The following is a 23,359-nucleotide window of genomic DNA, read 5'->3' on the forward strand; positions in this document are numbered from 1 at the left end:
AGAACGAGGTGAGGAAGTCATGGAGCCAGACCCCTCCCTGTCGGCCTAGCCTGGGGTGTGGGGCCGCACTCACCTGTCCAGGAGCTGCTGGCGGGCAGCCTCTCGGGCCTGGCAGGTGGACTGGGCCCGTTCCAAGAGGGCAGCCACCTTGCTCTCCAGGTCGGCATAGAAGTCCTTGCCCTCCTGGGACTTTTTCATCAGGTCCTCATAGGCTTCACAGGAGGCCACCAGGGTCTGCAGTGTGGACTTCCACCTGGGGGGCAGAAGGGCCAGCACGAGGTGAGCAGCTTAGGCCGCGCTCTGGGCGGGAGGCTGGGCAAGAAAAAGCAGGGGGCCAGACACTGACTTTTGGTCCAGGTCACTAAGCACCCGCCGCACGGCCGCATACTGCACATTGGCCTCTGTCAGTGCCCGCAGGACGTTGTCCTGGGCCGCCAGGTTCTGCTCCAGGTACACCCTCAGCTGGTCATACTTCTTCAGCTGCTCCTCGAACAGCTTCTGCGGGAAGGAGGCGGAGGACAGACACTCAGGGCCTCGCCGCTTACAGGTGGAGCCCAGAGACACTCCCCCCTGCTCACCCACCCACCTTTATCTCCGAGTGGTCCGTGGTCACCAGTGACGCGGTGATGTCATCCTTCTGGATAAGCTCACGCAGCTGCTGCTCCAGGGACACGCGCTGGTCCCGCATCTCCTGCACCTTGGCCAGGATGCGCTTCAGATTCTGCAGCACGGCCTTGTCCTCTGGGAGCAGCAGTGGTTGTGAGACTGGAGCCTCCAGCCCTGCCTCCCTTGCCCTGGGGAGGGGAGGGACTCACCTGGGGTGAGGGCTGGCGTGGGCAGGGCAGCCCGGACCTGGTCCAGCGGCCCGCTGAGCAGGCGCAGGTTACCGACGTGCAGATTCATGGCGCGGTGCAGCTCGCTGTTGGTGAAGGAGGCCTTCTCGTGGACCTCCATGTACTTGGCCCAGTCTCGCCTCACCTCGGCCAGCTCTGCCTTGGAGCCGGCTCCTCCCGCCAGGCTGGCCCCGGCCTGGCCCAGGGTCTCCTGCAACTTCTGCTCAAGCAGCTCATCCTCCTCCAGCAGCTCCCTGATGTCCTTCAGGGAGGCCTCCACATCCGTGAACACACCTGACAGCACTAGGGGGTGCGGGGGCGCAGTTCCTGAGGTAGGCACACTAGGCACCCGTTTGTGTCCATCCCCAGGGAGACAGAACCACCCACTCAGTCAAGGGCCCGTGTGTGACCCAGTGCTCGCCGAGCAGGGCACACAGGGTGCAGGGATCCACGGAGGGATGGAGGTGGGTGCTCGTGCCCAGTGCTCAGAAGTCTAACCTCTGTCCTCGGGGAACAGAGGACACGGAGGCGGCCACTACAGGTGACCTCCACCACCCACTTGTTTCTCCCTACTTGCTCACCCTGCATGGACTGGACAAGGTTCCTGACGGTGTCGGGCCGGACACTGAGAGCGGCACACTTTTCCATAAGCTGGGGCGGGATGTGGCTGTACGCATCAAGGTTGTCCACGGTCTCCGGATCCAACTGCATCGAATCCATGAACTGGCTGTGAGGGCAAGAGGACCAGGTGGGTGTTGACCTAACTTCTCACTCCTCTCCCGAGAGCGAGCCCCACCACTGAAACTGGGTCTGAGGTCCTAGCAAAGGGCAAGTTCGCATCCTGACTCTACCACTGGAGGTCTTGACCTGGCCCCACAGAACAGACCCAGGGCACTGGTGAAGAAAATGCGACAGAGGGACACTGTCCTCCCAAGACATGTGACTTTCACCCTCTAAATCCAGCACCCGAGACCATGGGCAGAAAAAGCAGTGCTAGGAAACCTGGGGCAAGAGGACATTCGTTATTCCTTTCCCTGCTGCAGGCAGCACTGGGGACCCCACAGACATCTGCTGTGTCACCTCCAGCCCCACACTCACTCCAGGACTTCATTCTTGTCCTCAATCTTGGCCATCATCTCCCGAAGCAGCTTGGCCTTCTCCTCACTGCAGAAGTGACAGAGCAGTTGTTGGAAACCTATGTCCTGAGACATCCCAACCCCACGTGTGCTAAGAACGGGGCCGGCCCCTCCCGCCCACCTGTACAGTGACGACGCTTCGTGGGCAGCCATGGGTACCAGTTTGGCAAAGATGTCAGGGCCCGTGACGGCCGGGTCTGTGGGGTTCACTGGTAAGGGCTTTACCAAGGGGGCACCTGGGAGGGAGAGGAACAACTGGAGACCAAGTCCACACAAGCGGAGTCTGCCTCTGTTCTGTCCTCCCGTCTTCACCCCCTACCCCAAGCCTCAGCCTCGGCTCAGCTCCAGACCTTTCACGGGCTGCAGGGTGTCCAGTACTGGGACAGCCTCGTGGTAGATGAAGTCATTGTCCTTTTTGGCAGAATTGTACCTGGGGTCAGAAGGGGAAGTGGGGAGTCCAGCAATCAGCAGGGATCCAGGACCCAGCCTCCCAGGGGGCCCACTATTCTCAGGTACATGATGCAGGCAAAGGGCCAACACCCTTCCCAACAAATAGGAACCAGGGCCACCACCAGCCCCACAGACTCACTTTCCCCCAATGACATCCATAGTGAAGCGAAGTGCATCTTGCACAGTGTCAGGCTGGCCCTGTAGGACAGGGAAGGTGGGGGGGACGGGGAGTGGGGAGGACACTCAGCACCAAGTCAAGCCGGCGTCAGGACAACCCTCAGCCCCACCATGTACTCTCAGGGCTCTGAGGGGCAGCCATGCTCTTCCTCAGCTTTACCTTGGCTAACTTGATGGCTTCATTAAGCTTGTCCAGGGCACTCTGGAAGTATGCGACCTGTACGGGACAGCAGGCAGAGCCCGGTCCATTCTTCCCTCCTCCTGCCACCCCATTAAACCCTGCCTGGCCATCGGGTGACCCATTAGAAGACCAGAAGCTGAGGAAGCAGCCAGGCACCAGCCAAGCCAACAGCTTAGTGTCACCCCCTGCCCCACCTCCTCAGGCCTCTTGGGATCAGGGTGAAAACAGATGGGACAACATAAAAGAAACACCAGGCCTACAGCCAGCGGTGGCCAAGGATGTGGGCGTGAGGGACGGCCAGGACAACCTCTCCTACTCCGTAAGGGAAGTTTCCCCTCTAGCACCCCCTAGGCTGGACTTAGTCCTAACCCCCTGCCGTGGCTCACTCACCCGCTCCCCGAACTTCTGCTGCTCCTCAGCCTGCTTCCCCATGTGCAGCTGGCGAGAGAGAAGACACGCCACCACTTACTTCCCAGCTGTGGCAGCCCCACCCCCAGCCCACCCCCCCGCCAGTGGTCACAGTGCTCGCACATGAGCCACAGCTGCAAAGTAGTAGATCTTCATCTGTACGAGCTTCTTCCAGTCCTTCTGGATCCGGCCCAGCAGCGAGGCGGTGTCAGGGTTCTCCAAGGCCCGGCATGCCTCCTTGTAGTAATCCACCACCTGGGAGCCAGGATGGGGCCATGAGTGGGGGTCAGGAGTGAACTAAAGGTCTGCTCTCAGTCCCTTGAGGGCCACCACCCACCCCCGTCCCTACCTGTGCGCTGATGCGGGCCACCAGAAAGCTCTTCCTGTTGTCCAACATTGACTTCTCCAGAAGGCACTCCTGAGCCTGGCCCTGGACCAACAAATGCAGGTGCGTTCGCTTGTTTACCCAGAGATCTTACCCTTCCCATCAGAGGGACCACAGAGGGATTCCCCTCCCCTGTCCTCGCTCCTCCAACCTCCCCTACTCCAAGAAGCGCTGCCCTGCTCTGATCCACCGGGGCTCAAAAGCTCAAAGCCAAGGCCCCACTGCCATCTGCACAGGGCCTGGTCTAGGAGCCGGCACCAGCCGTCCCCATCCCCAGATTCAACCGGGCCCCAACAAGGGCACCTCCTCACCAGCATGAGGTTGACATTGAGAGTGAGGATCTGGCGGCTCATGTCAACGCTGTAGGCATGAGGGAAGTGCTCACGCAGGTAGGCAAAGGCGCCTGCCGCACACTGGAAGTGAGTGCAGGAGACCTTCATGCCCTGGGAGGGGAAGAGGCGGAGGAGATAGCTGCCCGTGTCCACTCCCACAGGACAGGACGCAAACTCTGGAGGTGAAGGACACTCAGCACCCCTCCTGGGTTATGTCCTCTGTCCCACCCACTGCCCCTCCCCTCCTCACCTCCTCAGACACCCGCTTGTCCATGGCCCCCAACATGGAGTGCAGTGCCCCTGGGGAGTCAGAGAACATGGTGTCAGGGCTGGCCCGGGGCTGCTCCCCAGGCTGCCCACACCTTTGTCAAGTGTAAGGCAGAGGGGGCAGTGTTGTCACTCAGTCAGGAAAACAGGGATCTGAAAACTGGGGCTGCTGGCCCAAGGACACACTCAGAAGTCCAGCCTAGCCCCTCAGTCTGCTGCTCTACACCAGGCAGAGGTGTGGGTGTTGGAAGGAGGAGCTCCCATCCATAGCCCCTAGCCTACAGGTCCAGTCTTGAAGCCCCAGGGGTGCCTACACAGGACTCTGGGGCTCCCCAGGCGCCTCCCCTGAGCCACACTAAGGCCAAGTCATCAGGGCTAGCTGAGACCAACCAGAAGCCAAGGCAGTGCTGTCCAGTCTATGAAGACAGGTCGCTACTCCTGGCCAGAGCACACAGCAGCAACACCATGTGGCAGCCAGCCCAATGGAGCTTCTCCCCAGCAGGTGGCTGCCCACGGCCCAGAAAAGAGGTGCTGGCAGAGCTATGGGGGAGGCAGTGAAGGGGCAGAATCCGGGGACCTTCTGTCCATGAGCACACTGCCTTTGTGACTTTCTGCTGAGCTGAGATCCTGGGTTGGCGGGCCTGGGAGGTAGGGACATGGAGAAGGGGTTAGGCAGCTCACCGAGGTTGTAGAGAATGCAGGCCTGCTCATACTTGATGTCCTCATGGGCCACAGACTTGCCAGAGAAGATCTCGGTCCTGCAGACAGGCCACCCCCATCATCTTAAGGGAAGGAGCTGGCCGGGACCTTGAGGCCAGGTGATGGGACCAGCTACCCCACTGCAGGTCAGAGGGAGGCCTGGGGAGACCACACCAAGCCACTCCCCATCCTCGGCAGCAAGGAAGGGGGCGGGGAAGAGAGTAAAGGGAAGGGACACCCCCACCATCCAAACACCCTGGGCTGCCCAGGCACCCTCCAGGCTCCCCCCAGCCCTGCCTGCCAGCTCTTACCAGGTGACAGGAACAGCGGCCTCTTGGCCCGAGCCCATGGGGACCCGACTCTGCAGGTAGTGGAGCTGGCCTAGGTACTTGCGGAGGACACTGCAGCCCTCAAAGTCCCGTGGGACACGGACCGCATTCTGGGGGCAGATGGGAGAAGCAGGCCTGCCATCATTTGGGGTAGAGTACAGGCAGGTCTGTCTGCCCACAGATGCCCAAGAAACATACATCTGAGCTAGGAGACTGCACACTCCAAGGGATGCAAAGAAAGCCCACAGCTATACCTGTAGTTGTTCAACACCCATCCCACCAGCCAGGGCTGGCTGGCTGGCTCAGTCCCACCTTTCTGGAAGGCAGTTTTAAAACATACATTAAAAATGTTAATGTACGATGTGTCTGGGTGGCTCAGTTAAGCATCTGACTTCAACTCGGGTCATGATCCCAGGGTTTGTGAGTTCCAGCCCCACATCAGGCTGTCTGCTGTCAGCTCGGAGCCTGCTTCAGATCCTCTGTGCCCCGCCACCCCTAGCCTCTCTCTGCCCCTCCCCGCTGCTCTCAAAAAAAATAAATACTAGGAAAAAAACGTTAAAGTACTTAATGCTGACTCACAGTTCTGTATCTAAAACCTACAGTAAAAGATACCCAGTAAAGCAAATGCTTGGATGAACACACAGAGTATTTATCACAGTATTATTAACAGGGCCAAATACTGGATGCCACCAAAATTTCCATTAAAGAGGACTGTTTAAATAAATTATGTCAAACCTACCCACAAAAGAGAATACTCTACAGCCACAAAGGCTGAAGACAAGAGTCTCTATTATGTTTAGATGTTTATGACATATTTATCGTTGGGGGGAAAAAAAAGTAACAGATGAGCAGTATGATTTCATTTATGTAAAATTACATAGATACTGAGAGCCAACTAGGTATATACACAAAGACAAAAGATTCTAGAAGGTTATACACCAAAATGTTACGTGATTACCACTGGGTCTAAGTAATTTATCCTATTCTCTATATACATAGGGATATGTATTTAATACTCTATTTTTTATATTGAATACTTTTACTCTTTATAAAAAACAAAACTTTTCCCATTTTGGGGAAACAAAACAAAGCAGACAAAACCTGTGCTCAAAGAGACGAGTAGACAACATACTCTCCGAGAAGCAAGTGCCCAACACAAAAAAGGGCTGGGCCGGAGGCACTGTGCATGCCCTCGCCCCCCAGCTGGGTGAACCAGCCCCCCCCACCCCCGGACTCCAGGGGACAGCTGGCCAGCACCACCTGCTAGAAGAAACCCTCCAGGACACCACCCTGTGGAGCTGGGCTCCAAGGCCCCTGCCTCAGATGGGAGAGCTGGGGCCCGTCCCACTCGGCAGCTCTCCCCCGGGCCCCGTCGTCCTCTCAGAGCAGGAATGTAAGCTCCCTTGTGGAGCAGCCTCCAGAGGGCGCAGAGCAAGGCGAAGGCGAAGGCTCACGGCCATGCAGGTAAGGTGTGACCGGTCCCTCAGGCCAGGTGACTGGAATCTAGTCACCACCCCCTCCCCATCAGAACCTCTGCTGTCATCAAATACCATGGGGACTTAACCTTTCCCTTCAGGCTGACGCCATTTTTCAAAGCGGGAGCCACATCTTAAGCAGCCACCTCTTTGAAACAACAAATCTGATGTGCTAGCTACACATTTTTTAAAATACTCGATAAAGCACATACAAAAAGGTTAAAATAGAGAAGCTTTGTCTTTGTACTTCCTAACACCATCTTTGGGAGACAATGGAAGCAACCCTCCCTCCAAGCCACACAACTCCACTGGCACTTTTAATCCAGCCAAGAAACGCGGCCCTCCGTGTCCCACCTGCCATGTTCTCTGTCGCCTACACACGGAGGAGCCAAGCAGAACAGGAGTCAGAAAGGAAGCTCTGAAGCCGCAGCACTCCCATCACCCTCATGAGCCCCTCACCACGCCTGCCAGCTTTATGCCCTGTAGTCACAGAACTGAGAATTTTGGAGTTACAACTGGAAGGTCTTCTTAGAGGACGACTCTTCCAGCCCCTGCTTTTCAGGTGAGGAAACTGGGGCCAGATCGCACAAAGAGGGTTGCCCATAGCTTTCCAACTTATATCCACCCTCCATTTGAACTACAAATCACAGTCATGGTAAACGCTTAACTTCACTTATGCTGACTCTGCTTTGCATGTCTCTCTGCTTTGACACATTTTCTGTAATTCACTAGACCAGTGTTAAAAAATTGCTGTAATAATTTATTTTTAAATTTTTTTTAACATGGAATTTATTGTCAAATTCATTTCCATACAACATCCAGTGCTCATCCCAACAGGTGCCCTCCTCAGTACCCCTCATCCACCCTCCCCTCCTAATTTAAACCCTTATTTTCACTTCATGTACTGCTGAACTTGGGAGGTTTTTTGGTCTGGATTATACACAAAAGTTTGTTTGCTGAAGAAACACGAATCCAGTCCAATTCTCACACTTTCTGGATAAAAAAAAAATCAAGTCCCGGCTAGAGGAAGTAGCTATCCTAGTCTCTGTCCTCCGAGGGCCTGGGAAGAGCCTTGGGTCCTGGGCCGGTGCTCTCCAGCCCACTGCTCTGCGCAGGCCGCCTGCCCCACACCTGAAAGAATGTGCCGCAGAAGAGGTTTTGGAGACCAGGAGGAGTGCTGCTCCCAGGGCGTGGCATGTGCACACAGTGGTGGCAGTCCTGGGGGTTAAGATTCTCTCACTAGTTTGCAAACTGTCCAAGTAAAACCTTTTTAAAAAATTTATGAGGAATATTCTGGGAAGTGGAAGAGCAGGAAGCAGCAGAAACCTGTGCCCACCGAGACAACAATGGCACTGGTGGAATCTGTCTGAGGTGACTATTTTGGAGCTCTGGAGTCTACTGAAGGCTTGTAGCTCACAGAGGAAGGCTTAGGTGGTAAATTTTGGTGAATTTTAGCTCTTGGCACAGTAGCAGCTACCCAGCCCCCAGCCCTGCACGTGTTTCTGGAGCAGCCTGCACAGTCTGTGGCAGCCAGAGTAGGCAGCAAGGACTCTGTCCTCCAGATACGGGGGATCTGTGCTCTGATCACGGACTGCCGCTTCCGATCTCAGAGGAGCAAAGGGGAAGGTGGACAAACACCTCCCTCCACTGCTGCACCTTCCCTCAGGTGGAAGTGACTTCAAAGGGGATTTAAAGCTCCAGTGCTAGGGGACCTGGGTGGCTGAGTCAGTTGAGTGCCCGACTCTTGATTTTGGCTCAGGTCGTGATCTCACGGTCTGTGAGTCTGAGCCCCATGTCAGGCTCTATGCTAGCAGTGCAGAGCCTGCTTGGGATTCTCTCTCTCTCTCTCTCTCTCTCTCTCTCTCTGCCCCTCCCCTGCTCACACTCTCTCTCAAAATAAACAAACATTTTTAATAAATAAAGCAACAGTACTTCTCCTTCCACTCACCCCTCCATTTGTCTTTTTTCCCTTCTGTGAGCCAGACTGACATGTGGGAGCCAGACTGACATTCGAAAGCAACCATATACACAGGGGAAATGAGAAAGTCACCATGCACATCCAGGGAAAGGCACAGGCTTAGAAGACTTGAGAAGACCTTAAGTTCAGAAACCTCAGCTAATTCTTTTTCTTTTTTTCTTTTTGATATTTATTTTTGAGAGAGAGAGAGAGCACGCAAACCAGGGTGGAGGGGGTGGGAGGAGGTTTGCAGACAGAGAGGGAGACACAGAATCCGAAGCAGGCTCCAGGATCTGAGCTGTCAGCACAGAGCCTAACGCAGAACCTGAACTCATGAACCATGAGGTCATGAGGTCATGAGGTGAAGGTGAATGCTTAAGTGACTGAGCCACCCAGGCACCCCTAAACCTCAGCTAATTCTTGACACACAGGCTACAACAAAAAACAAAAAACAAAAAGCCCAGCAAACCCCGAGGAAGGGAGAGATTCTGATTTCCAGAGTCACCGCATCATTAGATTCAAATGTCCAGTTTTCAACAAAAAAGCACAAGGCATACAAAAAAACAGGAAAGTGTGGCCCATTCAAATGGAAAAACAAAACAAAAAAACAGAAATTGTCCCTGAAGGGGCACCCAGATGGCTCAGTTGGTTGAGTGTCCAATTCTTGATTTCAACTCAAGTCATGATCTCACTGCTTCATGAGTTTGAGCCCCCCATTGGGGCTCTGTACTGACAGCACGGAGCCTGCTTGAGATTCTCCCTCTTTCTCTGCCCCTCCCCTGCTTGCACTTTCTCAAAATACATTAACTTAAAAAAAAAAAAAAAAAATTGCTCCTGAAGAAGACTTGGTGGTAGATGTACTAGACAAATACTTTAAAACAACTATCTTGGGGTGCCTGGGTGGCGCAGTCGGTTAAGCGTCCGACTTCAGCCAGGTCACGATCTCGCGGTCCGCGAGTTCGAGCCCCGCGTCGGGCTCTGGGCTGATGGCTCAGAGCCTGGAGCCTGTTTCCGATTCTGTGTCTCCCTCTCTCTCTCTGCCCCTCCCCCGTTCATGCTCTGTCTCTCTCTGTCCCAAAAATAAATAAATGTTGAAAAAAAAAAATTAAAAAAAAAAATAAATAAAACAACTATCTTAAAGATGCTCAAAGAACTGGGGCACCTGGGTGGCTCAGCTGGTTAAGCATCCGACTTCAGCTCAGATCATGATTTCATGCTTTGTGAGTTTGGGCCCCACACTGAGCTCTGTGCTGAAAGCACACAGCCTGCTTCGGATCCTCTGTCTCCCTCCCTCTCTCCCTCTCTCTCTCTCTCTCTCTCTCTGTCCCTCTCCAGTTTGTGTGCTTACTCTCTCAAAAATAAACATTAATAAAAATAGAAATAAATTTTTTTTATTTTTCAACATTTATTTATTTTTGGGACAGAGAGAGACAGAGCATGAACGGGGGAGGGGCAGAGAGAGAGGGAGACACAGAATCGGAAACAGGCTCCAGGCTCTGAGCCATCAGCCCAGAGCCCGACGCGGGGCTCGAACTCACGGACCGCGAGATCGTGACCTGGCTGAAGTCGGACGCTTAACCGACTGCGCCACCCAGGCGCCCCAGAAATAAATTTTAAAAAGAAGATGCTCAAAGAACTAAAGGAAGATGTAGAGAAGGCCAAGAAAACAATGTAAGGAAAGATGCAAACATCAACCAAAGAGAAAATGTAAAAAGGAAAAAAAAAAATCTGAAGCTGAAAAGTACTATAACTACACTGAAAAATTCACCACTAGACTGAAAAGCAGATTTGCACAGGCAGACAAAAGAATCAGTGGACTTGACAATAGGACAACTGAAATTACCAAGTCTAAGGAACAGAAAGAAAAAATACTGAATAAAAGTGAACACAGTCTAAGGGACCTGTGAAGACATCTTCAAGCAGACCAACAAAAGCACTGTAGAAATCCCAGAAAAAGAAGAAAGAAAGGTACAGAGAAAACATTTGAAGAAATAATGGCCTAAAACTCCTAAGGTGAAAGACATGAAACTTAAAAAACTCAAAGTAGGATGAACTCAAAAGACCCACACAAGACGCTGTAGTCAACCGTCAAAAGCCAAAGACACAGAGAATCTGGAAAGCAGCGAGAGAGAAGCAACTCATCACATACAGGGGATCCTCAAAGAGATTCTCAGATCTCTCGCCAGGAACTCTGGAGACCAGAGGCAGTAGATCCATACATTCAAAGAACTGAAAGAAAAACGCCTGCTAAGGCGCCTGAGTGGCTCAGTCAGTTAAGCATCCAACTCGACCTCAGCTCAGGTCTTGATTCTCAGGTCTTGATCTAAGTTCAAGCCCTGCACTGGGCTCCACATTGGACATGGAGCCCTACTTTAAAAAAAGAAAAAGAAAAAGAAAAAAACCCTGCAAACAAAAATCCTATATCCAGCAAAACTGTCCTTCAAAACTGAGGAGACACTAGGACATTCCCAGATAAACAAAAGCTGAACAAATTCACTACCACCGGATCTACCCGGCAAGAACTGCTAAAACAAAAGGACACTTGATAGTAACCTGAAGCCACATGAAGAAATAAAGATCACAGTAAATGTACATACGTGGGCAATTATAAAAGCTAAAATTATTTTAACAAAGATGTGTGTGATTCCACTTTTTGTTTTCTACATAAGAGACTAATATATTTCAAAAAAAGGAAAAAATTCAATTTATACACAGTAGTTTACCTCTTTAGTATATATAAACATAGCAATTGGGGCACCAGGGTGGCTTAGTCAGTTGAGCGTCTGACTTTATTTTGGCTCAGGTCATGATCCCAGGGTCATGGGATCAAGTAGCACATTTGGCTCCACACTGGCTGTGGGGCCTGAGTAAGATTCTCTTTCTCTCTGCACCCTCCTACTGGCACATGCTCATGTGCTCTCTCTCTAAAATAAAACAAGAAAAAAACAAAACAAAACAAAAAACCAATTATCCCTGCTTTGGGAGAAAGATACAATCTCCTACACTTTGAAATTGTAAGTAAAATTTTTATTTCAACTTTTTGTTATTCAGATAGGAAAAGTTGTTTTTAACTTCTTTGAAACAGAGTAGCGAGATATTTCACTTTTTGGACAAATTTCCTAAGAACAGTGTCACCTTCTACAAAAGTCAGTTAAGTTCCTCTATTTCAACATAATAAAGGCCATATGTGAAAAACTCTTAACTAACATCATATCAAACTGGTAAAAGCCTGAAAGCTCTTCCTCTATGACTAGGAATAAGACAGGCTTCCCACTTGTACAACTTCTATTTAACATCATACTGGATTGCCAGAGCAATCAGGCAAGAAAAAGAAATAAGAGGCATCTAAATTAAAAAGGAGGAAGCAAAAATTATCTCTGTATACAGACATGATTTTATATATAGAAAGCCCTAAAGAGTTCATAAAAAGCCTGTTAGAAATAAATTCAGCAAAATTGCAGAATAAAAAAATCAGTACACAAAATTCATTTGTTTGTATATAATCACAATGCACAATTAGAAAATGAGAAATTAAAAAAAAATTCCATTTACGATAGCATCAAAAAGAATTACACAGAAGTAAACTTAACCAAGAACGCAAAAGACTACAAAATTTTGCCAAAAACTTTAAAATTAAAGACATAAATAAATGGATAGATATCCATATTCATGTATTAAAAAAATTTAATACTAAGGTGGCAAACCTCCCCCAAAATGATCTACTTTTTTGGATTTTTGATCTTTAGGGATTCAGTGAAATCCTTATCAGAATCCCAATGGCATTTTTTGCAGAAAGAGAAAAATCCATTCTAAAATTCATATGGAATCTCAAGGGACTCCAAAGAGCCAAAACAATCTTGAAAAAGAACAAAGCTAAAAATTTCACAATTAATTTAAAAAAAAAATTTTTTTTTAATGTTTTATTTTTGTGTGAGAGAGCACGTGTGTGCGGGCACACCAGTGGGGGAGGGGCAAAGAGAAAGGGGGACAGAAGATCTGAAGTGGGCTTCCAGGCTGACAGCAGAGAGCCCGATGCGGGGCTTGAACTCATAAACCATGACATCAGAACCTGAGCCAAAGTCGGACAATCAACCGAGAGTCACCCGGGGGGGGGGGGGGGGGCCCTCACAACTGCTAATTTCGAAACTTATTACAAAGCTACAATAATTGAAACAATGTGATACTGGCATAAAGAGACATATACACCAATGAAAGAGAGGAAAGAACCCAGAAATAAACCCTTGCATATATGATGTTATGAGCTGAAATGTACTGCCCCCAATTGATATGTTGAAGTCCTACCCCCCTCATCTCAGAATGTGACTGTATTTAGAGATAAAGCCTTAAAAGAGGTAAAGTAAACTGAAATTATACAAATGGGCACTAGTCCAATAGGACTGTTGTCCTTATAGGAAGAGATTAGGACACAGACATGCACAGAAGGACAACTATGTGAAGATACAGCGAGAAAATGGCCATCCACAAGCTCAAGAGAGAGGCCTCAGAAGAAATCAACCCTATCAAAACCTTGATCTCAGACTTCCAGCATCTAGAACTGTGAGAAACTAAATTTCTGTTATTTAAGCCACAGTCTGTGGTACTTTATTATGGCAGCCATAGTAAACTAATACATGGGGTCACATGATTTTTGACAAGGGTGCCAAGACCATTCAACGGGGGACAGCCTTTTGAGCAAACGGTGCTGGGAAAACTATAATCCACATGCAAAAGAATGAAGTTGGACCCTTACCTTATACCATTTACAAAAATAAACTCAAAATGGATCGAAGACCTAAATTTAAGAGCTGAAGCTATAAAACTCTTAGAAGAAACAAAGGAGAAGAAACAAAGGAAGGACATCTTTGTGACATTGGATCTGGCAATGATTTCTTGAGTAGAACTCCAAAAGCACAGGAAACAAAAGAAAAAACAGATAAACAGGACTACATCAAAATGTAAAACTTCTGACTATCAAAGGACACAATCAACAGAGTGAAAAGGCAACCCATGGAATAGGAGAAAGTAATGGCAAGTCATGTATCTGATAAGGAGTTAATACCCAGAACATATAAAGAACTACAACATAACAACAGAAACTCTGTTCAAAAATGGGCAAAGGACCTGAATAGACATTTCTCCAAAGCAGATACACAATACATGAAAAGATACTAAACAACACTGATCATTAGGGAAATGCAAAATCAAAACTACAATGAGATACCATCTCACATTCCTCAAGATGACTACTATAAAAAAGATGGAAAATAATGCATGCTGGCAAGGATGTGGAGAAACTGGAACCCTTGTACACTGTTGGTGGAAATATAAAGGTGCAGCTGCCGTGGAAAACAGTATGGAGGTTCCTCTAAAAATTACAAATAGAATTACCATATGAACCAGCAATTCCATTTCTGGATATATACTCAAAGAATTGAAGGCAGGGGCTCAAACAGATATTTGTACATGAGCATTACACATACAACCCATTCACACCCACGGTGGCATTATTCACAACAGGCTAAAGGTGGAGGCAACCCATGTGTCCATCAATGGATAAATGAATAAACAAAATGTGGTATGTACATACAATGAAACATTACTCAGCCTGAAAAAAGGAAATTCTGAAACATACTAAAACACAGAGGAACCTTGAGGATATTTTGCCAAGTGAAATAAGCCAGTTATAAAAAGATAAATACTGGGGCGCCTGGGTGGCGCAGTCGGTTAAGCGTCCGACTTCAGCCAGGTCACGATCTCGCGGTCCGTGAGTTCGAGCCCCGCGTCGGGCTCTGGGCTGATGGCTCGGAGCCTGGAGCCTGTTTCCGATTCTGTGTCTCCCTCTCTCTCTGCCCCTCCCCCGTTCATGCTCTGTCTCTCTCTGTCCCAAAAATAAATAAAAAACGTTGAAAAAAAAATTAAAAAAAAAAAAAAGATAAATACTATGTAAGTCCACTTATGTCAAGTAGTAAAGTAGTCAAATTCACAGAGACAGAAAGTGAAACAGTAGTTACCAGGGTGTGGGAAGCAGGAACGGGGATTTGTTGTTTAATGGGTGCAAGGTGTCAGTTTTACAAGATGAAAAGAGTTCTGGTTGCATGACAATGTAAACAGACTTAACAACGCTATACACTTAAAAATGGTTACGATGCACACACAAAAAATGCTTAAGATGTGGGACTCATCAAAATAAAAAGCTTCTGCACAGCAAAGGAAACAATCAGCAAAAGTAAAAGGCACCTGACGGAATGGGAAAAGATATTTGCAAACGACATATGAACTAAAGGGTTAGTATCCAAAATCTGTAAAGAACTTATCAAACTCAACATCTAAGTAACAAATAATTCAGTGAAGAAATGGGCAAAACACATGAATAGACACTTCTCTAAAGAAGACATCCAGATGGCCAACTGACACATGAAAAGATGCTCAACATCACTCATCATCAGGGAAATACAAATCAAAACCACAATGAGATACCACCTCACGCGTATCGAAATGGCTAACATTAACAACTCAGGCAACAACAGATGTTGGCGAGGATGCAGAGAAAGAGGATCTCTTTTGCACTGCTGATGGGAATGCAAACTGGTGCAGCCACCCTGGAACATAGTATGGAGGTTCCTCAAAAAATTAAAAATAGAACTACCCTATGGCCCAGCAATTGCACTAGGTATTTATCCAAGGGATACAGGTGTGCTGTTTCGAAAGGACACATGCACCCCCATGTTTATAGCAGCACTATCAACAATAGCCAAAGTATGTAAAGAGCCAAATGTCCATCAATGGATAAAGAAGATGTGGTGTATATATATACAATGGAGTATTACTTGACAATCAAAAAGAATGAAATCTTGCCATTCGCAACTACATGGATGGACTAGAGAGTATTACGCTAAACGAAATTAGTCAGAGAAAGACAAATATCATATGACTTCACTCATATGAGGACTTTATGATACAAAACAGATGAACATAAGGGAAGGGAAGCAAAAATAATATAAAAACAGGAAGGAGGACAAAAACATAAGACTCTTAAATATGGAGAACAAACAGAGGGTTGCTGGAGGGGTTGTGGGAGGGGGGATGGGCTAAATGGGTAAGAGGCATTAAAGAATCTGCTCCTGAAATCATATGCTAACTAACTTGGATGTAAATTTAAAAAATAAATAAAAGTAGTTTAAAGTTCAGTTAAAAAAAAAAAAGGCAGTTGAGTAAATCTGATTTAATATTTTAGATCTAAGAAAACATGGCAGGTTTAATCCCTAAGGATTGCAGATAGCTAGGTAAAATAATAATGATAGCTAATACTCACTGAGTGCTTACTGAATACCAGACATTGGACCGATACTGGATTATCTCACTTAATCCACACAATGATAAAATGAAGTAAGGATCATCAGGAAACCCATTTTTTGGACAAAGAAACTGAGGCTAAAGGAGTTCTGAGAAATTTCTGGAAAAGGAAAGTCTACACAGACAGGAAGCAGTCTGGTGGCTGTCTGGACTGGGAATAGGAACAGGGAATGACCACAAGTGGGCAAGAAGTTTCTTTTGGGGATATCACAAATGTTCTAAAATTAGACTGTGATGAAAGCTGCATAACTCCATAAATTTACTAAAATTCATTGAACTGTACACTTAAATTGAGTAAATCTTATGGTATACAAATGATACCTCAATAAAGCTGTAAAAAACAATGTTTAAGATGTTAAATTTTACATTACCTGTATTTTACCACAATGAAAAAAAATTTTTAATATTTTTTAAAAGTCAGGTAAGTTCCTTGTAATAAGGTTTCTAACAAATTACAAATAATATATTTTTATATATTATCTTCCTAATCATTTTATGCTCTGTTGTTAAGATGTGTTTCCCCCTAGGATTTTTGTTAGAAGTCTGAAGGTCTGAAGTCTGTACTGGCTTGACTGAGCTCGGGTCTCAGAGATGTACATACGTGCTGTAGAAATCTTTAGCTGTTAGTATTTTCTGGTCTATCACCGGCCACATATCTAAGCAGTCATCCTTGCAATAAACCAATAGTACTCGTGACTTTTTAGTACACAAGTGACCTGTTAACTTTGGATGTATTTTCAATTAGACTACCAACATTTTTTTTTTTTTTTAATTTACATCCAAATTAGTTAGCATATAGTGCAACAATGATTTCAGGAGTAGATTCCTTAGTGCCCCTTCCCCATTTAGCCCATCCCCCCTCCCACAACCCCTCCAGTAACTCTCAGTTTGTTCTCCATATTTATGAGTCTCTTCTGTTTTGTCCCCCTCCCTGTTTTTATATTATTTTGGTTTCCCTTCCCTTATGTTCATCTGTTGTGTCCCTTAAAGTCCTCCTATGAGTGAAGTCATATGATTTTTGTCTTTCTCTGACTAATTTCACTCAGCATAATACCCTCCAGTTCCATCCACGTAGTTGCAAATGGCAAGATTTCATTCTTCTTGATTGCTGAGTAATACTCCATTGTATATACATACCACATCTTCTTTATCCACTCATCCATCGATGGACATTTGGGCTCTTTTCATACTTTGGCTATTGTTGATAGTGCTGCTATAAACATGGGGGTGAAGGTGTCCCTTCGAAACACCACACCTATATCCCTTGGATAAATGCCTCGTAGTGCAACTGCTGGGTCACAGGGTGGTTCTATTTTTAGTTTTTGAGGAACCTCCATACTGTTTTCCAGAGTGGCTGCACCAGCTTGCATTCCCATAGACTACCAACATTCTCTATATCAGCTATTCAGAAATTAGTACTAGCAAGGACTGGTAAAACTTTAACCAAATCGAAAAATGTATGGATAGGATCTGCAATGGAGGGGCACCTGGCTGGCTCAGTCTGAGGAGAGTGCAATTCTCGATCTCAGGGTCTTGAGTCTGAGTACACATTGGATGTAAAGATTACTTACAAATACATAAATAAATAAACTTAAATTGCTCAGTTGCTTTTCTCTACACCAACTCTTAACAGGTGAAAAATATATATAATAGAAGGGGGAAGGACACTCAATAGCAACAACAACCAAAAAAAAAATCTGGAAATAAACTCAACAAGACATGTGAAAAACCTACATGAAGGAAATTTTACTGAGAAGCCTGAGGAGGAAAAAAAAAAAAAAGATGTATACACACACACACACACGTGTGTGTGTGTGTGTAATATATATGAATAAATGCAGAGAAGAGCAACCTCATAAAGATATTAATTCTATCTCATCAACCTGTAAGGTATATGAGCTCACAAAATTCCCAACACTATTCTGCAGAACTTGACAAAAAGATTCTAAGTTCATTGAGAAATACTCATTTGACAATAGCCTTGGAAAACTTGAAAAAGAAAAGTTATCACCAGGAATTAGTCTTAGCAGATAGAAAAACTACAATAGATACAATACTTAAAATACTGTGGACCTGTCACAGGCAGATACATGGTGGAAGAGAACAGGAAATTCTGAAAAGACCTAAAGTACATATAAGAATTCAGTATACGAGTGTTTCCAACAAGTAGAAAACATATGGAGAAAAAGTTAAAGTACAAGCTTCCCCTTACCTATCATATACTTAAATATATGTCATATAAAGACTTAAGTAAAAATCAACCAGTACACGTACTAGCAGAACATATGTAACTGCTCACAATTTTACATGGGTGACAAAGCTTTTCTGGGTGCATAGCAAAGCCAGGTAAAAGGAAGGATGGAATGGACCTTACACATTTATATATAAAATCTGAAGTGTGCATTAAAAACATAATAAACAAAAACAATGAACTGAAAAAAAATTTGTATTATAGAAGATAAAGGAGCAATATCATTAATGTGTGAATAAGTCTTATAAAGTAGTAAGAAGAAAGGTAAAGGCACACATCAGAGATATTGCAGGTTCAGATCCAGACCAAAACAATAGAGTGGGTCAAAATGAATTTTTTGGCTTCCCAGTGCATATAAAAGTTATGTTTATACTACACTGTAGTCTACTAAGTGTGCAGTAGCGTTAGATCTTTAAAAAGTTCATACCTTAATTTAAAAGCACTTTATTGGGGCGCCTGGGTGGCTCAGTCAGTGAAGCATTCGACTTCAGCTCAGGTCACGATCTCACAGTTCGTGAGTTCAAGCCCCGCATCGGGCTCTGTGCTGACAGCTCAGAGCCTGGAGCCTGCTTCAGATTCTGTGTCTCCCTCTCTCTCTGCCCCACCCCTGTTCATACTGTGTCTCACTCTGCCTCTCAAAAAATGAATAAATGTTAAAAAAAAAATTTTTTTTAAAGCACTTTATTGCTAAAATAATGCTAACCATCATCTAAGCTTTCAGTGAGTTGTAATCTTTTTGCTGGTGGATGGTCCTGCCTCCACACTGATGGCTGCTGACTTGATCAGGGTGGTGGTCACCGACGGCTGGGCGGCTGTGGCAATTTCTTAACCAAGACGACAATGAAGTTCGCCGCACTGACTGGTTCTTCCTTTCAAGAACGATTTCTCTGTAGCGTGTAATGCTACTCGAGAACATTTGACCCACAATAGGACTTCTTTCAAAACTGGAGTCAAGCTTCTCAAGTCTCGCTGCTGTTTTATCAATTAAGCGTACATGACACTCTAAATCCTTTGTTGTCATTTCAACAATCTTCACAGCATCTTCACCAGTATATTCCAGCTCAAGAAACTTTTTTTTGCTCATCCATTAGAAGCAACTCCTCATCCATTCAAGCTTGATCATGCGATCACAGCACTTCAGTCCCATCTTCAGACTCCACTTCCAGTTCTCTTGCTGTTTTCACCACACCTGTGGTTACTTCCTCCACTAAAGTCTTGAACCCCTCAAAGTCATCTGTGAGGCCTGGAATCCACTTCTTCCAAACTCCCATGAATGTTGACATTTTGACTTCTTCCCATGAATCATGACTGTTCTTAATGGCATCTAGGATGGTGAACCCTTTCCAGAAGGTTTTCAATTTACTCCGCCCAGATCCATTAGAGGAATCACTATCTATGCAGCTATAGCCTTAGAAATACCTTTCTTAAAGGGGCGCCTGGGTGGCTCAGTCGGTTGAGTGTCCGACTTTGGCTCAGGTCATAAGCTCACAGTTGGTGGGTCTGAGCCCTGCATTGGGCTCTGTGCTGACAGCTCAGAGCCAGGAGCCTGCTTCAGCTTCTGTGTCTCCCTCTCTCTCTCTACCCCTCCCCTGCTCATGCTTGTCTCTTTCTCTCTCAAAAATAAAAAAAAAAACATTTAAAAAATTAAAAAATAAAAACAGGAGGGGCCACTGGGTAGCTCAGTCGGTTAAGCATCCAACTTCAGCTCAGGTCATGATCTCACGGTTCATGGGTTTGAGCCCCACATCAGGCTCTATGCGGACAGCTCAGAGCCTGGAGCCTGCTTCAGATTCTGTGTCTCCCTCTCTCTCTGCCCTTCCCCTGCTCATGTTCTCTTTCAAAAATAAGTAAACACTTAAAAAAAAAAAAAAAAAAGAAATGGATTTCTTTTTTTTATTTTATTTTTTTTTTTTCAACGTTTATTTATTTTTGGGACAGAGAGAGACAGAGCATGAACGGGGGAGGGGCAGAGAGAGAGGGAGACACAGAATCGGAAACAGGCTCCAGGCTCTGAGCCATCAGCCCAGAGCCCGACGCGGGGCTCGAACTCACAGACCGCGAGATAGTGACCTGGCTGAAGTTGGACGCTTAACCGACTGCGCCACCCAGGCGCCCCATGGATTTCTTAAAGAATAAGCTTGAAAGCCACAATTACTCCTTGATCCATGGGCTGCAGAACAGATGTTGTGTTAGCACGAATACAACATTTATCTTGTACATTTCCATCAGTGCTCTTGGGTGACCATGTGCATTGTCAATGAGCAGTAATATCTTGAAAGGAATCTTTTTTTTTTTTTTTTTTTTTTTGAGCAGTAGGTCTCCACAGGAGCCTTAAAATACAGTAAACTACATTGTAAATACATGTGCTGCCATCCAGGCTTTGTTGTTCCATTTATACAGCACGGGCAGAGTATGTTTAGCATAATTCTTAAAGGCCCTAGGATTTTCAGAATGGTAAATGAGCACTGGCTTCAACTTACAGTCACCAGCTGCATTAGCCTGTAACAAGAGAGTCAGCCTGTTCTTTGACGCTTTGAGGTCAGACATTGACTTCTCCTCTCTAGCTGTCAAAGTCCTAGATGGCATCTTCTTCCATCAGAAGGGTAAGTTTTGTCTCCATTGAAAATCCGTTGTTTAGTGTGGCTGCCTTCACGAATTATCTTAACCAAACTTTCTGGATCACTTGTTGCAGATGCTACATCAGCACTTGCTGCTTCACCTTATATTTTTATGTTAGGGACATGGCTTCTTTCTTTAAACCTCATGAACCAGCCTGTGTTAGTTTCAAACTTTACTTCTTCACTCTCTCAGCCTTCACAGAATTGAAGAGAGTAAGGACTTTGCTCTGGACTAGGCTTTAGCTGAAGGGAATGTTGTGGCTGGTTTGATCTTCTATCCAGACCACTCAAACTTTCTCCACATCAGCAATGGCTGATGTGGTTCTGTTATTAATCACGTGTTCACTGGAGGAGCACTTTTAATTTGCTTCAAGAACTTGTCTTTTCCATTCACCACTTGGCTACCTGGCTAACTGGAGCAAGGGGCCTACCTTTCAACTTTTCAGTCCGTCTTGGCTTTCAACATGCCTTCCTCCCTAGGCTTAATCATTTCTAGCTTTTGATTTAAAATGAGAGGGGCGCCTGGGTGGCGCAGTCGGTTAAGCGTCCGACTTCAGCCAGGTCACGATCTCGCGGTCCGTGGGTTCGGGCCCCGCGTCGGGCTCTGGGCTGATGGCTCAGAGCCTGGAGCCTGTTTCCGATTCTGTGTCTCCCTCTCTCTCTGCCCCTCCCCCGTTCATGCTGTGTCTCTCTCTGTCCCAAAAATAAATAAAAGTTGAAAAAAAAAAAAAAAATGAGAGACATGTGGCTCTTCCTTTCACTTGAAAAGTTAGATGTTATTTTAAGGTTATTAATTGGCCTAATATCAATATTGTTGTGTCGCAAGGAACAGGGAGACCCAAGGAAAGAAAGACAGGGGAACAGCCAGTTAGTAGAGCAATAAGAACACACCCAGCATTTACTAAGTTCAGTCTCATATGGAGTTTGTAGTACGCAAAACAATTACAATAGTAACATCAAAAATCACTGATCACAGATCAGTGGGGTGCCTGGCTGACTCAGTTGGTGGAGCATGGGACTCTTGATCTTGGGGTGGTGGGTTCTAGCCCCCCATGTTGGTTATTGAGATTCTTAAAAACAAAATCTTAAAAAAAACACACAATAAAGCAAAGCACAATGCAAGGCATGCCTAGGGGCGCCTGGGTGGCTCTGTTGGTTGGGCTTCCAATTCTTGGTTTCGGCTCAGATCGTGATCTCTTGGTTTGTGGGTTCAAGCCCTGCATCCGGCTCTGCACTGTCAATGCATAGCCTGCTTGGGATTCTGTCTCTCTCACTCTCTCTCTGTCCCTCCCCCATTCTCACTCTGTGTCTCTCTCAAAATAAATACATAAGCGTTTTTAAAAAAAAGTCTTAAAGAGAAAACAAAACAAGGTATGCCTATATAGAATAGAAAAATAGGGGCACCTGGATGGCTCAGTAGGTTAAGTGGCCGACTTCAGCTCAGGTCATGATCTCACACTTCATGAGTTTGAGCCCCATGTCAGGCTCTGTGCTGACAGCTCAGAGCCTGAAGCCTGCTTCGGATTCTGTGTCTCCCTCTCTCTCTGCCCCTCCCCTGCTCGCACACTCTCTCTCTCTCTCAAAAATAAATAAATATTAAAAAAATTTTTAAATGAAAAAAATAGAAAAATGGCAAAGGACATTGACAATTTCTAAAAGAAGGTATACAACAAACACACTGACAACTGTGAAACCTTACTATTAATGAAATAACTGAAAATTAAAATTAAATACCCTTTTCAACTACCAGACCGCCAGAACTGAAAAGTAACAGCAGGAGTAGGCATGTATATCAGAGTTAGGGGTGCACATGAAAACAAGTACATCCCATCTGCCCACTAATTCCTACAGAAACAATCCCATATGTGCGCAAGAATGCAGACAGGGATTATATTCACAATGCCGAAAACTGAAATAACCTAATGTTCTCTGAGACAAGACTAATTAAATTCTAGTGCAATGTGATGATTACAGGACGTTAAAAATACTACTGTTCTACTTTCATCAATACAGAAACAAATCTACAATACATGAAGTGAAAAAAGCAGACTACATAAGCAGTTTGGGTGGTGTATGATCCTACTGTGGTTTTATACAGTATACACAGTTGACACTTAAAACAGTGAGGGGGGTACTGGGTAGGGGCACTGACTCCCATGCAGTCAAAAATCCACTATAATTTCTGACTTTCCAAAAACTTAACTACTAATAGCCTACTGTTGACCAGAGCCTCACTGATAATAGTCAATTAACACACATTTTGTACGTTATATGTATTATACACTGTACTCTTACAATGAAACTAGAGAAAAGGAAGTGTTAAAGAAATCACAAGGAAGGGGCATCTGGGTGACTTAGTTGGTTGAGTACTGGACTCTTGGTTTCAGCTCAGGTCATGATCTCACAGTTCGGGAGTTCAAACCCCAAGCCAGGCTCTGAGCTGACAGCATGGAGACTGCTTGTGATCCCTTCTCTCCCTTACTCTCTGCCAGTCCCTTGCACGCAAGC

The 23,359-nt window shown here is 46.1% G+C and overlaps 1 protein-coding gene and 1 long non-coding RNA gene across 4 annotated transcripts in view; one reads left to right on the plus strand and one right to left on the minus strand.

Moving 5' to 3' along the window:
• Positions 1-23,359, minus strand: part of PTPN23 (protein tyrosine phosphatase non-receptor type 23) — a 35,902-nt gene that overhangs the window by 3,499 nt on the left and 9,044 nt on the right. For all 3 annotated transcript variants that reach the window (XM_086698364.1, XM_025916154.2, XM_086698362.1), the window contains 17 exons: positions 5,180-5,307; positions 4,851-4,927; positions 4,153-4,202; positions 3,882-4,013; positions 3,535-3,615; positions 3,309-3,440; positions 3,168-3,215; positions 2,757-2,813; positions 2,559-2,617; positions 2,320-2,399; positions 2,091-2,205; positions 1,932-1,997; positions 1,415-1,560; positions 816-1,136; positions 587-741; positions 347-498; positions 74-253 (listed from right to left, as the gene is read on the minus strand). In XM_086698364.1, coding sequence (XP_086554490.1) covers positions 74-253; positions 347-498; positions 587-741; positions 816-1,136; positions 1,415-1,560; positions 1,932-1,997; positions 2,091-2,205; positions 2,320-2,399; positions 2,559-2,617; positions 2,757-2,813; positions 3,168-3,215; positions 3,309-3,440; positions 3,535-3,615; positions 3,882-4,013; positions 4,153-4,202; positions 4,851-4,927; positions 5,180-5,307 — 1,979 coding nt within the window. The remainder of the gene's footprint in view (positions 1-73; positions 254-346; positions 499-586; positions 742-815; positions 1,137-1,414; positions 1,561-1,931; positions 1,998-2,090; positions 2,206-2,319; positions 2,400-2,558; positions 2,618-2,756; positions 2,814-3,167; positions 3,216-3,308; positions 3,441-3,534; positions 3,616-3,881; positions 4,014-4,152; positions 4,203-4,850; positions 4,928-5,179; positions 5,308-23,359) is intronic.
• On the plus strand, positions 1,492-2,245 carry LOC147583618 (uncharacterized). Its single transcript, XR_015248404.1, has 2 exons — positions 1,492-1,581; positions 1,877-2,245. It is a non-coding gene; the product is annotated as an uncharacterized LOC147583618 (long non-coding RNA).

Source organism: Puma concolor, chromosome A2 (assembly GCF_028749965.1).
Source record: "Puma concolor isolate L17-30 chromosome A2, mPumCon1.1.hap2, whole genome shotgun sequence".
NCBI lineage: Eukaryota > Metazoa > Chordata > Mammalia > Carnivora > Felidae > Puma > Puma concolor.